Source organism: Planococcus citri, chromosome 1 (assembly GCF_950023065.1).
Source record: "Planococcus citri chromosome 1, ihPlaCitr1.1, whole genome shotgun sequence".
Lineage (NCBI taxonomy): Eukaryota > Metazoa > Arthropoda > Insecta > Hemiptera > Pseudococcidae > Planococcus > Planococcus citri.
Window position 1 is genome coordinate 60,858,685 of NC_088677.1, and position 17,828 is coordinate 60,876,512.

The window sequence follows — 17,828 nt, forward strand, 5'->3', positions numbered from 1 at the left end:
AAAAACGAAATTTCTCCCAAATGTTAAGACGTGTTTTTCAGTCCTATAGGCTGTAGAATTTTCGATATGGTCCTTTGGAAATCGTGCTTTTGGATTTGAAAGTTTTGTCAAACAATTCGACATTTTTTCGGGGAACTTCGAGATCAGAATTTTTCAAGCTCTTGTCCCTTCTCATGAAAATAAATTTGATCGATTTTTTGGTATAAGTTTTCTGTGTTTAAGTAAACTATGATACTATCTACTGAAAATTCATATAGGATGCCCTTGCCTTCCCCTCTCGAACATTTTGAACTGGCATACTCTGATTTGAACAAATCCGAATTAGATATATTTGAATTTTTGTAAAATTTTTGAAAATTGAAAAATCTAAAAAAAACTTTTTCTCGTTTTTCAAATTGTTTTATAAAGTAGTATCTATATTTTATTCTCAAGAAAATAAACTAGTGTGTATTTATTAATCCATTTCAACTCCCCCCCCCCAAAAAAAATCGAAATTATCAATTTAGGTCTTTTAGAAGTCATCAAACATTAATTTTCCGCTGAAACTGACTTAATTTGTATGAAAATCCTTTAAAATGAAGTAAACAGTTAAAAAATATTTTAAAAAGCGCTGTAAAATTTAATATTAAAAAATTGCGAGGAATTCAGAAACAGTTGGAAATTATGATTGTCAAAATTGCGAGGAATTATCAGAAAATCAATGAGAAATTGACACGAGAATGGCTGAAAATTTTAATAGGTAATATAATGAATTGCATTTTTCAAATAGTAAATTTTTTTAAATTTAAATTTATCTGCTTGATTTAATTTATAAAGAATTCTAAAATTTGATCTAATTGAGATATTTCCTACCTCGCTGCGCAGAAAATGAAATAGAATCAGTTTTTGGATTTTCTAAGAGCCTCAAACTGAATTTTTGAATTTCCAATTTTACAAAAAATAAATTTAAAAAAACCACCACATCTCAATTTAATAAATGAAGATGAAAACATGAATGCGATGGAATGGTTTGCCCATTTTTAGTCCAGGGGGAGGGGGTGAGGAAGCTTACAATTTTTTTCTCAAGCGTCAAAAAAGTACCCACTGAAATTCCTTCGAAAGAAACTTTACCCACTCGTGAATATTTCCCTCTCACAAACTTTCATCAATTTTCAGAAGCTCCATCACCAAAACCAGCCAATTGTCAACCTGACGATTTACTCAGTTGTCAGCCAACTAACATGGATTATTAAAGTTTCTCAGTAAGCAACCCTAACCAATTGATTTTTCAATTTTCAGTCAACTCTGAATCCAATTTTATTTTTTTCAGGTAATCGTAGCTCAATACACTGGTAGCAATAAATTAGAAAAATAGTCACCGTAGAAACCCATTCAAAATGAAAATTTGATGGCAAGATTTGTATATTTTTGTTTCTATGTAGCTGTGTACCATATTCAAAACCATTTCAACCATCTTACAATACTTTGGATCGTACCAGATACAGATACAGCATAGGTTAGGTAACCCAGAACAATAATGTACATTTTTTTCAGTATTATTGCAGTGTGTCATTAGATGATGTTTTTTGTAAATTATTTATTCGCAAAGTCATATTTGTATGTACAATTGTGATTTCCTTGTTCTTTTTAATTTTGTAAATTATTGATAAATAAAAACCATTTAATAAAAAAAAAATATACATTTATTTTAAAATTTCCATCAATTATAATACACAAATAAAGACAACGATATGAGAAATAGCTAATAAAGATGCAAAATGGTTCTATTTATCCGAATATTCGATACAAACAATACGATTTATTTTAATCGATAATACAAATTGAGGTATTTTCTTCATTAATTTGATCTCGGTGGATTCTCACTAGTTTTTCGAGCTCTAAAATTTTCATTTTTTTCGAGACAGTAATAAAGTACTTACGGATTAATACTTACAACAGAAAAAATGTTTCACTACTAAAAAAGTGAATCTCTACTTTGATACTGTCTCGAAAAACTTAATTCAAGTTCCAATCGTTTCAATAATAATAAATAAATTTAAAGAAATGAGTGGAACTTCGTTACAAACGCGATGAATTATTATTTTTTTTACACAAAACTAATGTAGAAATTAATTCTAAATTATACAACAATTTAACATTACTTTGATACTAATCCAGAGTACGGTAAAAATTAAAAAAATTGATGCAATAGGTAATTCCACAAGAGTACAACTCGAGAAAAACAAAAAAAATAATATTTTACAACACACAAAACTATAACTATACAATATTACAATATGAAAATATTACCATAATACAGATCCAACAGACCGAAAATGTCTTAAAATCTACGTAAACCTATCGATTAAAAAATCTTAAACGTTAAAATGTCGTACTAAAACTAAATCATAATTTTAAGTGGTCTTACAATGTTCCACTTATGATTAAAACATAAAATTAATTCTTGAATTGTACGATTCTTACAATTATGTAGAAAGTTTTCAACTATAAAAACACACAAGCTTGTTAAGCTTAAATAATAAAACTTAAATTTTAAATAGAGAAAAAATCACATTATTGTCAATAATATTTTGACTCCATAATAAAACTATCTAAGTACTGAAAAAAGCGTGCGTGTTGATTTAAATAATGTTGAAAAATTAAGACAGAAAAGAGAAAAAAAACAGTTGATATCAAAATCATTATAATAAACATACGAGTGAGTCAAACGCTTAATCTATAAATTGAATAATACCCCAGAATAATTTATACCGCCATTATATGATGGTAGCAGTGTGCTAGGGTGAAAACAAACAAAGAAATAATTATATTTCCAAACTGAGATCGCTTTTGTCAACGTAGCATGGAGATACAACCATATAAAATAGCGTTAAAAATTTATTTCCAAAAAAAAAAAAAAACAGAAACTGAACACTGAGTCTAATCAACTTTCTTCAGATATTGAGTATTGTAGGAATTGATAAAAGTACTCAAAATCCAAACGTTGACAGAGAAAAATAATATACTGCTTGCGTGTATCGCCGCAAACGTAGGACGTCCTTCGAACTCTAATAAGTAAGCTGATGCTAGCCAAGCCGCCTGTGATCCGATCCACGCCGATAGAATTCCAATCACTTTGTTCTTCGATATGGTGATCGAAGGTAAGAACAAAGGTAGCAAGGATAAAAACCATACGAAATATTGCGACGTGAGAACTTTGTTGAAAACGACGAAAATAAAAGCGGAGCAGTACAAGTTGAATGGCAGATGGCGTAAGGTGTTGTATTTGACGGTGACGGCGATCAAAAGCACGATTTGAGGTACGATGACCAACAAGGCTTTGGTGATTTTCGGATCAAACAGGGTGAAATTCTTGGTCACGTAGTCCGGTACAAATGCATCCAAGTATTGAACGTAGAAGTACAACGAGAAGTTATGTTGGACGTCTTTTCGGTACACGTGATAGAGGATACTTTCTTCGACGAACTTGAATCCGTAAACGTAATAGAATAATCCGGTCAGAGAAGCCAACGTGGTCGCGAAACTGAATGCGAACTTGAGTTTGTCTTTGTAAGTGTGACCTAAAGTCAACGCAGATGTAATTCTGCCAGCAGTCACCAAGAAAGGTAAAACGAACACAAACGGATACAGTCTAAGATGAGTACTAACTGCCAACAAGGCTCCGGATACCAAATAGTTCTCCTTCAATTGAAAATACAAAGTCAGAAGTACGAACAGAGATGAAAACGAATCCAAATTACCCCTGGTGCTGATGATAATCGGTAAAGGATTGTATAGCCATAACTGAGCACACTGTAAAGCTTTCTTCTCGACTCCGTAGATCAATAAAACAATCTTATAAATCGTATAGGCGACCAATACATCGAAAACTGAAGCCAGAAGTTTACCAAACACTGGATGCAGAAGAACATTCGGTGTTACTAGATAAGCGACGATGGGAGAATATCTGAACGTATGGTAATTGTAAGGTGAACGTTGAGCAATAACTTCTTTGGCAGCTAAGGTGAATACTTTGTAATCTACATCTGTGTACTTTAATTTAAAGTAAGAATCGTGCACTACGCTGTAGGCAGTCAATACGACACGAACGAGTAATCCAATACCGAAATGGTATTGTACATTGGTTGGTTTAAACTTTAAAACTGGAGCCATCTTATACAAACTTTACAAACGAGTTCCAAGTTTAGCAGCGCTACATATTATACATTTCTTGAAATTCTGGAACTCCTTCAAACAAGCATTCTGCTGTACGTCGTCTTGTTTAGATAATATACACGTTGCGTAAAATCTGCTCTCGTTTTTGCAGTCGGCGATAAAACGTGGATACAAACGTATTCTAGATTTCGCTTTGTTCACAGAGTCCATCAGCTAATCTGTAAAATACACGTTCTAAATTATAAAGTCTAGTAAAACTGAAACTGGAAGATGCATCTCATCGTTGTTTGAACATGAATTACCAATTTCGAAGCACATTTTCAACGATTTAACTCAAAAATGTAAAATGATAATGATATCGCGTTCAAGGTAAATATGCCGGTAGACGCCGATAGATAAAAATGTCTATTTTAGGAAAACCGTACTTACAAGCAACACATCCGCCAAATTTCAACGGTAACCCAGATTTTAACTCGATAGCTTACGAATGAGTTATTTCACTAGTGAATTGAATTATAACTAAATTATAACACTGAAATATTTTTCACTACTCAAAAAAGGTAATAATATATAAACCGTTTACGTTACGAATTTGAAAAAATGTTCGTTTGTGTATCAACTATCAAATCAAGGAAAGGAAACGGAAAGCATGGTGGAGACGGGTGGAGACAATGTGGAGGGGACTTGGAACAATACACACTAACGCCCCCCCCCCCGGAGCACAATGGTTCAATTTCTTTGACTTTAGTGATTGGAAGATTTAACAGCATTTTGAATTTTATCACTTGTTTTTGTTTTTCTTTCCCCTTTCCCCTTCTGGAAAAGTGTTTTTTTTTGCAAATTCATTTATTTTTATGTACGTCGTATATTCTCAATGAATTGAATTTTTTTTTTTGCAATAGTTAAATAATATAATTTGCATCCTTTGTTGAGACAGTGTGAGATTTATTTGAGTGTGGTTTAATAATCTTTCATAATCATCCTTCATCCTTGAATCGTCATCATCAGTCATCAGCTTTGGCAAGAAAAGCTCAAAGATTCATTTTTTTTATGTTCAAATAATTGCTGTGGAAATTGAAATTCAAATTACAGGTTTGTTAATTTATGGTATTTTTAAAATCAATTTTCAATAAATTCATTGAAAATGTCATCTCTTCATGTCCTACTACGTTTTTCTATTCCAGAATGTCCGTCAGCGATAAACTAGATGTGATCATTTTCGGTGCCACTGCATTCACCGGTAAATGTGTTGTCAGAGAATTTATATCCCTCAATGAGAACAAATACAGCTGGGCTATTGCTGGAAGAAATGAAAACAAATTACGAGAAGTGTTGGAATGGGCTTCCGTCAAATCAGGTTTACTTTTTTATCTCACCGAGTATCATTTTTGAAATGAATGCCGAGCTAAACTTATTTAAAATTTCGGTTTTAGGGCAAGATGTTACTAAAATCCCTATAATCATTTGCAACTGTGAAGATGAACCTAGCCTCAACAAAATGGCACAAAGAGGACGAGTAGTAATCAATTGTTGTGGACCTTATCGATTATATGGTGAACCGGTGGTTAAAGCTTGTATCGAAAATGGAACTCATCATGTTGATGTTAGCGGAGAACCTGAGGTACATTTATAAGACAAACTTGTTAAAAATGACTCCAGTTTTTAATTCCTATTATTCAATTTTTAGTATATGGAAAGCATTCAACTGTATTATCATGAAGCTGCTGAGAAAAAAGGGTCTTATATCATCAGTGCTTGCGCTTTTGAAAGTGTTTGTTGTGATTTAGGGGTGATTCACATAGTTAATAATTTTCCAGGTAAAAATATCGAATTTTTTTTTGAAAAATTAGTATGAAAACTCGATCTAATTTTCTCATTTATTTAGGAGAAGTCAATTCCATCGAATCGTTTTTGACCTTTAAGGGAAAATCGGATGTGAGCGAGTCTACCTTCAAGTATTTAAAAAAACGTCTGTGTTAGAAGTTATACATTTTCACCAATGAATTAATTTTCAGGAAGCCGCAGGAAATATTGGTTCTTGGGAAAGTACCGTATACGCAGTCGCGAACGAGAAAAACATGATACGAATTCGTAAACAGTTACATTCGTCATTAAATGAACCAAAATTAGAGCCTCGGCTGAAATCTAGGTATGTGATACTCAATAGTCGAGGCATAATTGTTCAAGTTGAGACCATTTTCATTAACCACCGTTCTTTTCAGGTTTGTTATACACAGATGCGAGTTATTCAATAACAAGTTCGCGTTAATATTTCCGGAACCGGATCGATCGGTAGTATTCCGAACGCAAATGTTTCTGCGTAATTACTACAGACAACGTCCGGTGCAGTTTAACGCTTATTTGGTTTGCCCATCATTGAAATTTATGATTGGATTGTTTCTTGTCGGGTTCTTCCTAGTTGTATTTTCCAAGTTTAGTTTCGGCCGACGCCTTCTATTAAAAGTAAACGTCTTTGCCATAGTTTATAATCAAGCTATGATATGAATTTTAATTAATCTATAGTTTGAAATATTCGTATGTTCCAGTATCCGGAATTCTTCTCTTGTGGGATCATATCGTCAAAAGGACCATCGGAAGAAGCTATTGTGAATTCCTCGGCTTGTTTCAGGTTCATAGTACAAGGTTGGACTAAAGAAATTGCCGATAAGTTCGAAAATAAGGAAGAAATCAATGTTCCTACCAATAAAAAAATTGTGGCTGAGGTATAGTGTTATGATTTTTGTAGATTGCGATTTTTTGTTTCATTGTTGAATATTTTATTGTTTTATAGGTGTCTTGTAAAAATCAGGCGTACGGCTTTACTTCCAAAGCAGCTATTAACGGAGCGTTTACAATTCTACGGGAATCCGATAAAATGCCATCTAGGTATGAATTCTTTTATCTTGAAAATGTTACTGTCTTTACCTTCTGTTTCGGGTATAACTAATTTACATTTCTGTCTTTACAGAGGTGGAGTGTATACTCCCGGAGGAGCTTTTTCTCGAACTAGCTTTTTTGATCGGTTGTTAAAAGATGGCGCGTCTTTCAAGATTTTGGAAGAAGCTTAATGGAAAATAATCGATCTTACTCGTATATACCTCTGTTCGAACGAGACTGTTGAAATGGTCAGAAAGAAGAAAACGCCCCGCTGGACATTTCATCAGTTGCATAATTTCTGGATATCTCTTTTTTGTTTTGTTGCATTTTTTTTTTACTTACAGTTCTCATATCAGAGTTACCTACATTCCTAAATATTCATCAAAGTTTTTATTGATTTTTTATACTTTTTGAAAGTTGTTTAGATTTATCAGTGCATTTTATGATTGCATTTTTATTCGTTTACTATTACTGGGTTAACTGGGTATTGATAGGATATTGATTTAAGGGCTGGTACCTCTACATACCGATGTCGGTGAATTTATTAGATATTAAAAGTATATTCGTAAGGTCATAATCATAACTAACTATTCAATATTCATACAAATGGAAATGCAATTCTCATTGTGCCTTTATTATTGGTGATTCGAATAAATACGTTGTTATTGTTTAAATTTTTAAATTTATGGTTCAGGTAGCTATCACTTTTCAATGAATGAAAAACACCTGTTGAACCTTTCTGGACGTTTCAACTCTTATCAGACAACTTTGCTGATAAGTGCTGATAAAGTTGGCGGATGAATGAAAACGACACGCATTTCATTTAGTATTTACTGAGTATATATATGATGCTGATCTAGATCCAGGAGTAATTTTTTTATTGAAGTTGAAATCAATAATGGTGAATTACCAGATTTGAAATCCGAAGTAAGTAGATTGACTAAGATTGATGGCTCTCTATTGTATAGGACAATCAATCCTAAGTGAAACGATACTGTTTTTCTACCATCAGATTACAATGAACTCTGGTATGAAATATTATACGTACAACATGATGTCATTTTATTCCGTATGGCTCATTCCTCTATCCTAATTCTATTTTATATCTCTTTTCTCTTGTGAGCATCTTCATTCATCACTCGCTCGAGGAAACTTCCATGTTAACATGTTTCTTGATAAGGTTTTAATGAGACAATATTATGTGCATTTTTAATTAGAATAGGCGATGATCCGATGATTAGTCACGAGAAGCTAATGTTAATGTTGAATGAAATTTCACTGTAGTGGTATTAATAATCACCAACGTTGGTTCTGTGCATTAGATTCAAAAAATGGAGCCTTTCAAAGTTGACGTAATCATTTTTGGAGCGACCGGTTTCACCGGAAAATATATCGTTGAAGAATGTGCAAATGTAGGATCCGGTCAGTTCACATGGGCTATTGCTGGTAGAAATGGTAAAAAACTGCGAGAATTATTGGAGAAAACCAGTGCCAAAACAGGTTGGGTCTTAATATTTTCAAAAAATTGATATCCAAGCAATGGTATATTCTCATTTCTACGTCATTTTTCAATTTTTTTATATAGGAATCGACGTGACCAATATTCCGACCATCATTGCAAACTGTGATGACGAACAAAGTCTCGATGAAATGGCTAAACAAGGACACGTCGTGATTAATTGCTCTGGTCCTTACAGATTTTACGGCGAGCCTGTCGTCAGAGCTTGCATTCAAAATAGCGTTCATTACGTTGATGTTTGCGGCGAGCCTGAGGTAAAAAATATTATTATTTGTTCTCAAATTGATGGAATACTCGAGTAATAATGATCTTGTATTTTCATTTGTTGACTTAGTTCATGGATAAAATGCAATTATTGTATAACGATGCAGCTCAGGCCAACGGATGTTACATTGTTAGTTCTTGTGGAATGGATTCAGTTCCTGTAGATCTTGGAGTTGTACATTTTATGAAAAATTTTGACGGTGGGATTGAGTATCTGCATTACTTGAGTAAGATGCTTTAAAAAATTGAAAGCAAAGTGTAAATGTTACTGATTTTATTTGCAGGTCAAGTGAATTACGTTGAATCTTACATGAGATTCACCAACAACAGAGATACGTATGTAAGTTGAAACGCGTCACTTTGTTACTATTCATTTGACCGTCATTCTCTGATTTTAAACCGAATTTCTTCTTAGGAGCCCGTATGTAATGTTACAACTTGGGAAAGTGCTGTTCACGGCTACAGCAATATTAAAAATTTGATCGAAATACGAAGGCAGTTATTCTCGAAAGCTCGAAAATTGAGACCGCAGCCGCTCATTCCTCATCGACCAACTATTCATCGTAGTGAATTATGCGACAATAAGTACAGTATTACATTCCCAGGAGCTGATAGATCTGTTGTAGTTCGCACTCAGATGTTCTTAGCTGAACAGTGTAATCTGAGACCGGTTCAATTTAATGCCTTCATGATATGTGATTCGTATTTGATTTTATTGGCCATGTTGATCGTAGGATACTTTTTACAAACTCTTACGAAGTACAGTTTAGGAAGAACTTTGTTACTGAAGGTAATATTCTTGTTGAGAAATTACTTATGTGTGAATGATCTATGAAATTGGATTAATATCATTTTTATTTCAGTATCCTGAATATTTTTCATTGGGTATGTTCTCACGAAGTGGTCCATCAGAAGAGGCTTTATCGAGTTCTACGGCGACCTATAAATTCGTTGGAGAAGGATGGTCTTCTTCTTATTTGAAAAATATCAGCGAGCCAAAGACGATCACTGATCCAGCCAATGTTACTATGACTACGATGGTAAATATATGCCCGATAAATTAAATGAATGCTCGTCTCCTTCGAATCTCATTATTTTTTTGGAATTTATTTCTTCAGGTTAATATCAAAAATCCTACTTATGGATTCACTGCCATGTGTGCTGTCCTATCTGCTGTGACTTTGCTCAAAGAACCTGAAAATTTACCTCCAAGGTATCTAATGTTGAAATGAAAATACTGCCATGTGGTTGCTTTAGTGTACTATGGATTAGTCCTCTCTAATGATGGTGACTTTTTGTTTTGTTTTTTTCTAGAGGTGGTGTTTATACTCCAGGAGGAGCTTTCTACGATACCAAATTCTTGGAGAATATGGAATCTCGCGGTGTAAAGTTTGAAGTTATTGAAACACGCCAGAAATGACGTGCTTCTTTTACTTTTTCTTTTTACCTAAGTTACCGATATAATTTTACATTCAATTCGAGGAACTAGATAACTATATGGGTGTTAATGTGATGTACTTGTAAGTTTAGTTTACGAGTCGCCAACTTCAATCGAGCTGAAGTTTGGTTCCCTGAAAGAGCATGTAATGTCACTCAGACCTCTGAACCTAAATTTTCCGTTTTCGATGTTGGTTTTTATATTTTTGGTGAATTTTCAAAAATGTCAGAATCAACTGCTGAAAATTTGGTTTTGAGGTCTGGGTGACATGCTCTTTCAGTGAGTCAAATTCCAGCTAGATCGGAGATGGTAACGAGTTATAAAGGTTCCTTTGTTAGGTTAGGTATGGGTAATATTGGAAAAATCATGACCACTTATTTAAAAATGCATTCCTTCGCAAGGTTTATTTTTATTTAATTAATTGAAACATAAGAGTAGTTGTTGAATCGTGAACAAGTTGAAGTACTTATTTGATCTTTTGTTTTATTACATGTAGCAAATATATAATTTAATGAAATCGAATTGACATTCCAACTTTCTCATTGACGAATTGACCTTATAGTATGGGTATTGAAAAATTATATTAACATCGAAATATGTATATGACAAAGGACAGCCACGACGACCAACATTTTCACTATATATTTGAAGTTCGAGGGACCATGTGAAAGAGTATCCTCCTGCAATCAATTTTAGCTTAGGAAGGGAAAAGGCATCAAGAGGGAATCTTCAACGCCAACGGTTCTCAAGATATGAAATTCAAAGCAGATATTCTCAATATAAAAGAAATCGCACTTTCTCCTCCAAGTGTTGAGTAAATTTTACCCGAAGTTACTCCAAGTTGGCTAGGAAGAATTCTTCTAGCTTTCAACAAAAGGTTTAGTACCATAACCGTCGTCATAAAATATTCATAACTCTGTTAAAAAGGTAGCAGGTACGAGAAAACATCAATAAAATTATCGTATTACTCACGAATGAACTTTATTAGCAAAAATGCACATAAAAAAATACCTTATTAGTCGGGCAAAAAAATATCACAGAATATACATCAGTTAAGAAACGAAAAAAATTCACCAAGCAGCGAGAAAAAAAACTAAAAAACACGTATCTAGAAAACTATTAATTGAAATTAATAACCATTAGGTTTATTTTTTAAAAGCGAAAGCTTGTAATTTAGACAAGGGTTTCTTCTTTTCTGGATTTTTTTCAGCCGGTTCTTCTGGTGATTTTCTTTTTCTACTCGTCGACTCGGTTTCGTCTACGACGGGACTATCGTTCATAGAATTAGTTTTTTCTATATCCTGCGAATCTGGAAGCGAACCATTGAAAGTATCTTGGCTTTCCTGTAATTAAAAAATTACATTTAAACAACTCGCTACGAGAAAATATACTATCGAGTAATGAATTTAATTTGCGCAGGTACCTTATTCCAGCCAGCACTAATGTTTGATGGTGTTCCTGGCGCAGAAACGTCGTTCGAAGGCAGACCCTTTCGGAAAGGGTTAATTTTTCTACGCGGAATGACTTGACTTTTTTGCTCGCTTAATGATTTTTTCTTCTTTTTCATTTCCAGTATTAAACTTACTGCGAAAATTCATCAGTTTTAATTAAAAAGTCAACGCTTTAATTGAAATAATACGTGCGAATGGGGACGCGTCGTGAAATAAACAATGTACCTGAATTATCGTTTGAATAATTAGACGATTCTTGAGTAGTTTTAGATTCGGTAAAAAGTTCTTGCGACTGGTAATTTCGCGGTTCTGGCTCATGATACGAATCATTTCGGTACGAGTCGTGGTCGCCGTTTGACATATAACTTCTACGGCTGGAAAAAATCACGGGTATTCATAAATTCGATGCTACCATCGACTTCAATCTACGTAATATAGAATATAAGGAAATACCTCGGTCCGAAATCAAATTCATCGGCCTTTTCTTCTTCAGATTTTTTTTGTTCAGTCAGCAGTTGGGATAATCTTTCAACGAGCAAATCATTCCTCGCTCTGGCTGAGTATTTTAAAGCCAAGTCCGTGAACTTTAGTTCATCGACGAATTCGCATAATTCGAAAGCTCTCATTTCATGACTAGTTTGACAGCAAAGCTGAAAAAATAACGAATGTTTTGGTATCTTCCTGAGCAAATTTTCAAATAAGTTGATGAATAATTACCGCGAATAATTTCAAGGCGGTTCCTAGAATTTCTTTACGAACACTATCGTTATCGTTGTTCAAACACTTGTCAGCAATCTTACTACGCCATAATTTCTCTTCGTGCATTCCTTTATCGATATCTTTCTCGCAAACTGGAATCTGGAACACAACGGGGGTGATTAGAACAAAGTGAAAAAACTTCAAATGGAGCAACAAATGATGTATCCTACCTTCCAGGCGATTTCGGTAATGAAAGGATGAGGCGTAGTGGCCGGATAGTACGATCCTTTGCATAATATGCAACGAATATTTTGCAGTTCTTCGCTGATACCGATAACGAAATGATGATTTGAGGATTCTTTCCACTGTAGAAAAAACATGGAATTGAAAATCTGCACCAGATTTTTTCAACCATCATATGTACAAATCTTACTTGTTCATCGACATCACAAATTGGACTCCATGAACCCAATTTATAAACGTATATTTTTAAAATACCGTTGGAATCCAAAATGCATGGGTTCATCTCATCCGAAAGTCCAACCCATTTCAGCGTACTTTTAGGACTAAGGGGTACAGGCTGAGCAGGTACAATAGCTGATAAATGAGTGGCGAAAGTGAACACTTGAAATGCCAAGTTTTGATTATCAGGCAAACCTAGATGAAAAAATCGATAAGTAAAACACGACGCAATTTCGTGACGAGAAATAAAGAGTAACATACCGACTGAACAATGGTAAACGACAAACAAGTAATTATTCGAACCACACATCGAAACAATCGGACCAGGTAAGTTGATGATTTCTCTTTGAACACCACTCAATGAAAATATCCTCAAGTACCATAAACTAGTTGCCACAGCAATCCATTTATGACCAATAGCAATAGCTTCGATGCTTTCGTCTTCGTTCATTTCTATGTTCCATTCTTTTGAGTCGTCCCATGAGTTGAATAATCGACAAACTAATTTACTAAACAATTAACAACAAATTGATCACATTACGATCTAATTAATCGTATGTTCGAAAAATTATTTTGACATTTACCTCATAGATTCTTCAGTTTTTTCACAAGCCAAAACAAGAGCTTCTGGACTCAAAGCAGCCAAAATATGATTTAGTAAATTATTGATCCGAAAAGCGTGATGAATGGAGACATCGTGAAAGTCAACATCGATCACATTTTCATCTTCTGTATTCGTTTGTCTTACGTATCCAACATCGTTAAATACCTAAAATAAAATTATGGTTATCAGTTCAAATTTTTCCCTGATTTTCAAAAACCAAAGAACTCACCATGAAACGTCTTTGCAAGTGAACAGGAGTAGAAGTTGGCTGAAATGGAGGCTGTAATTCAACCAGAGGCATTCTAGGAGCAATAATTGAAACAGACTTCATACTGCTAGCGTCGTCATCCTCGAGTGCTGTAATTGAAGTATTTAATCAGAGGATATTTAAGAAAAAAGAACAATTTACAACGACTCATTACCTTTCGGAACGACGTCTCCATCGATGAAGCTATAATCAGATTTTATTTTTTCCAACGAAATAGCGTCAGGGTCGTCGGGATCATCATCAAAATTATCACCAGTCAAATTAGGAAAATCATCGTCTTCGAAATCTATCGTTGATTTACTTTTGACAGGTTTTTCTCTATCAGAGCTTCCAGTCGACTGAAATTACAATCAAGAGTCTTCACAAGGGTACAAATTACGAGACGATTTTCAAAAATGAAAATTACCATCGAGGCTAAGCCACCATTCGAAGAATTCGTAGTAGAGATACAATTTCCAATAACCGTAAGTTGACCATTGGTATCGCAAATAGCTAATTGTTTCTGTTTTGAATCCGGGTTCCAACACAATGCCGAAATATTAGTCTTGTTATCATCGTCGACGGATGAAGAAGTTACTCTATTAATTATCGTGTTCCACACAACGATTCTTCCTACAACGGTACTCGCGGCTAGATACGTTCCACAACTGGACCAGGAAGTTAATCCAAATTTCTATAACAAAAAAGTTTTTTTAAAAAGAAGTTCGATTTCCGAAATTCTACAATTAAACATAAATACGTACTTTACTATTTTCTGGATCTTGTAACGTCATCATCGCATTCCAAGTACTTCTTTGGTATACTTTGATTTCTAAACCTTGAGGTATGGCTATTAATCGACCAGTGGTAGATTCCCAAGAAACGTGGCAAACTGTTTCCGCCGAATCAAATGAATTCGAAGAACTTGTCACCTCGGGCCAAGTTTTCACCACGGATTGATCAGTTATGTTCCAAATTCGGACGGTGCCGTCGCAACTTGAAGACGCCTGTAAAAAGTAACGAGTTGTTCCTACCCCACATATGACAACGAACTTAACTTCACGTAATTCTACTCACCAAATATTCATTTTTAGGATCAATCGTGACATGTAATATTGGAGCTTTGTGTCCTTCAAAAAATGTTATTTTCGATGTCGCGGTATCCACCAAGTGTATTTTCATATCACTAAAACCAAATCTAATAAATGACTGTACGTATTCAGCGGCGATTTCAATCCTATACCTACCACGATCCAGCAGCGACGTAACTTCCATCTTTCGAAACAGATATCGTAGTAACCGGTGCTGTAAATCTAGTCAGAACTCCATCGAGTTCGCCATCAGGAAACGAGAATATCTGAACGTTGTTATGGTCACTACCAACGTATAATTTATCGCCCTAGTAGAAAAAAATCAACGTGAATTAGATACTTTATAGCTCGAGATTCCAATTCCTGAATTCCATATACATATTAATGCAGCAATACCTGTTGCGCGACAGCGAAAGCCTTTTCTCCGACGCACTTGTCACGGGGATCATCGTCATCGAATCCTTTCCAAATACGAAGATCGCCTTCGCTTCCGCATGTTACCAGATACCTGCGGATAGTGTAATTATTTTATTAATTTAAGAGTAATTCTATCAAATAGAAACACGGTAAAAACACACTTACGTTCCATCATCTGAAAAACACAGATCTGTATGTCCTTCTGCATGAGCGTATCTCGGTGCTGGTCGTTCTTGCGGCATATCAAGGATACACAAGATTGTATGATTTAGTACGAGAAGTAGATATTTTCTACGATGAATTTAATTTTACAATTTTAAATAATAAAAACACAAGAATTTGATCATTTCATTTCCGAATTCCGATTGAAATTTTCGTGTTTTTCTCTTCTAAAAAAATTCAACAAAAGGCGGTAAAGTTTTTTATCATAAAAAATGTGGACTTTGTCTTAGAATCGAAAGCCAGCATGATCGAACTTCGAACAAACTTTTTGAACTTTCCAAGAAATTTTATTTTAAATTTTTTCTTTCGATTCATTCATTTAACGGCAATTGTTACTAAATTTGGTTTTATTTATGCAATTTCATTGATTTACTTCAAGTTTTGTGGTTGTATAAAATGTTTTTGAACTAGAAAAGTGAAAACAAGAACGATTCCCAAGTAACGGTATTTGTTCGAAACGACGCCAAACGCGAGATCAGGGATGTCTAGCCAATGGGATTGGCTAAAGCTAACGGCTAAAGCTAGAAAAATTTACAGCTTTGGCTAAGCTAACGGCTATTGGCTAATGTCTCTTCATTGGCTGGCTATTGGCTGGCTATTAGCTGGCTAATTTTTCAAAAATCGAGTGACCCATCTAAATACTCCTCTAAATGAGCACATTTCCATTATAGATAGAATTTCTAGTTTTAGGAAATAATTATTATTTCACAAATGTGAATCACAATTATTTGCATTCAGGCATTATTTGATTATATTCATAAAGGAGCGTACACATGATCCAATATATTTGACAAACTCGATTTGTCAAATCAAATTGAATTTAATCAAACATATTCGGTTGTGTGGACGCTCTGATGATGTCTTTCTCAAATTTTTAACGTTTTGTTGATCGGAGACACCATAGACACAACTCTGAAAATAATTTTGAAAATATAAATAATTTCTATTTTCAGAATTGGTGTCATCGATCAACAAAACGTTGAAAATTTGGAAAAAAAACTTAGATTATCATAGCGTTTGCATGATCTAATATATTTGACTTTCCATGCAACCAAATATATGTTGATTATATGTTGATAAATTTTATCAACGATGTCAATTTGACAAACCTGGTTTGTCAAATATATTGGATCGTGTGTACGCTCCTTAAACTGATTTCTCATTTATTTTCTAGAAATTAGAAAAACAACGATCGTTGAAAAAAATTAAGAAAAAGAACCCCAGATACGCCAATGTCAAACTACTTTTTTGGTCTTTTATTTTTGATTTTTTTATTACGAATTTTAAAATTTTTATTTTTATTTCTTTTACCCACAGGAAACCCATTTACTCACCTATTTATTTTCAATTTTAGCCAATCATTTTTAGCCACAATCAATTGGCTAAAGCTGGCTAATGGCTAAATTTTTTGTTGATTGGCTGGCTAATGGCTAATGGCTAAACGTCAAAAATTCAATAAGCTAACGGCTAATGGCTAATGGCTATTGGCTAGCTAGACATCCCTGCGCGAGATGAAACTGCGTCATCCAGGGATGTCTAGCCAATGGGATTGGCTAAAGCTAACGGCTAAAGCTAAAAAAATTTAGTGCTTTGGCTAAGCTAACGGCTATTGGCTAATGTCTCTTCATTGGCTGGCTATTGGCTGGCTATTAGCTGGCTAATTTTATGATTTTTTAAAAATCGAGTGACCCCTCTAAATACTCCTCTAAATGAGCACATTCCCATTATAGATATTATTTATAGTTTTAGGAAATGATTATTATTTCACAAACGTGAATCACAATTATTCGCATTCACTCATTATTTGATTATATTCATAAACTGATTTTTCACTAATTTTCTGGAACACAACGATCATTGAAAAAAATTCAGAAAAAAAAACCGGAACCGCCAATGTCAAACTACTTTTTTGGTCTTTTGCTTTTGATTTTATTACGAATTTTAAAATTTTAATTTTTTTTACCCACAGGAAACCCATTTCCTCACCTAATTATTTTCAATTTTAGCCAATCATTTTTAGCCAAAATCAATTGGCTAAAGCTGGCTAATGGCTAAATTTTTTCTTGATTGGCTGGCTAATGGCTAATGGCTAAACGTCAAAAATTCAATAAGCTAACGGCTAATGGCTAATGGCTATTGGCTAGCTAGACATCCCTGGCGTCATCACGTGAGATCACGTGATATTCACATTTTGCCGGAGAATTTTGCTTCCATCGACCTTTTATTCTCCTCATCTGGACCGCGATTCCAAGGGTTCATTTTGATGCAAACCTCCCAAATCGAGTTTGTAAAGAATGCCTCTGCGCATTGCGCGAACTCGTCTCTTACCTTACCCCACTTACCAAGCGTACCACCGTGTACGATCATAATCGCGTGTGGAAG

The 17,828-nt window shown here is 34.3% G+C and overlaps 4 protein-coding genes across 4 annotated transcripts; 2 read left to right on the forward strand and 2 right to left on the reverse strand.

Moving 5' to 3' along the window:
- Positions 1-2,719: 2,719 nt before the first annotated feature.
- LOC135833170 (GPI mannosyltransferase 1-like) lies at positions 2,720-4,293 on the reverse strand. The gene has a single exon (XM_065346833.1). It carries the CDS (start codon positions 4,150-4,152, stop codon positions 2,920-2,922), a length of 1,233 nt encoding a protein of 410 aa, XP_065202905.1. The 5' UTR covers positions 4,153-4,293; the 3' UTR covers positions 2,720-2,919.
- Positions 4,294-4,994: 701 nt separating this feature from the next.
- On the forward strand, positions 4,995-7,706 carry LOC135833169 (saccharopine dehydrogenase-like oxidoreductase). The gene is made up of 10 exons (XM_065346832.1): positions 4,995-5,247; positions 5,340-5,512; positions 5,589-5,776; positions 5,843-5,972; positions 6,041-6,090; positions 6,171-6,304; positions 6,378-6,618; positions 6,702-6,878; positions 6,947-7,041; positions 7,124-7,706. Exons 2-10 carry the CDS (start codon positions 5,341-5,343, stop codon positions 7,221-7,223), a joined length of 1,287 nt encoding a protein of 428 aa, XP_065202904.1. The 5' UTR covers positions 4,995-5,247; position 5,340; the 3' UTR covers positions 7,224-7,706.
- A 103-nt stretch (positions 7,707-7,809) lies between these two features.
- LOC135833168 (saccharopine dehydrogenase-like oxidoreductase) lies at positions 7,810-10,775 on the forward strand. Its single transcript, XM_065346830.1, has 9 exons — positions 7,810-7,959; positions 8,355-8,532; positions 8,618-8,805; positions 8,886-9,015; positions 9,100-9,155; positions 9,231-9,605; positions 9,679-9,855; positions 9,934-10,028; positions 10,130-10,775. Exons 2-9 carry the CDS (start codon positions 8,364-8,366, stop codon positions 10,233-10,235), a joined length of 1,296 nt encoding a protein of 431 aa, XP_065202902.1. The 5' UTR covers positions 7,810-7,959; positions 8,355-8,363; the 3' UTR covers positions 10,236-10,775.
- Positions 10,776-11,209: 434 nt separating this feature from the next.
- Ctf4 (Chromosome transmission fidelity 4) lies at positions 11,210-15,622 on the reverse strand. The gene is made up of 17 exons (XM_065346829.1): positions 15,390-15,622; positions 15,204-15,315; positions 14,964-15,115; positions 14,794-14,902; positions 14,481-14,723; positions 14,144-14,410; positions 13,892-14,075; positions 13,699-13,826; positions 13,450-13,634; positions 13,127-13,374; positions 12,837-13,060; positions 12,634-12,768; positions 12,422-12,562; positions 12,158-12,354; positions 11,930-12,078; positions 11,677-11,837; positions 11,210-11,596 (listed from the first exon to the last, which is right to left on the reverse strand). Exons 1-17 carry the CDS (start codon positions 15,464-15,466, stop codon positions 11,399-11,401), a joined length of 2,910 nt encoding a protein of 969 aa, XP_065202901.1. The 5' UTR covers positions 15,467-15,622; the 3' UTR covers positions 11,210-11,398.
- Between the last annotated feature and the right edge of the window lie 2,206 nt (positions 15,623-17,828).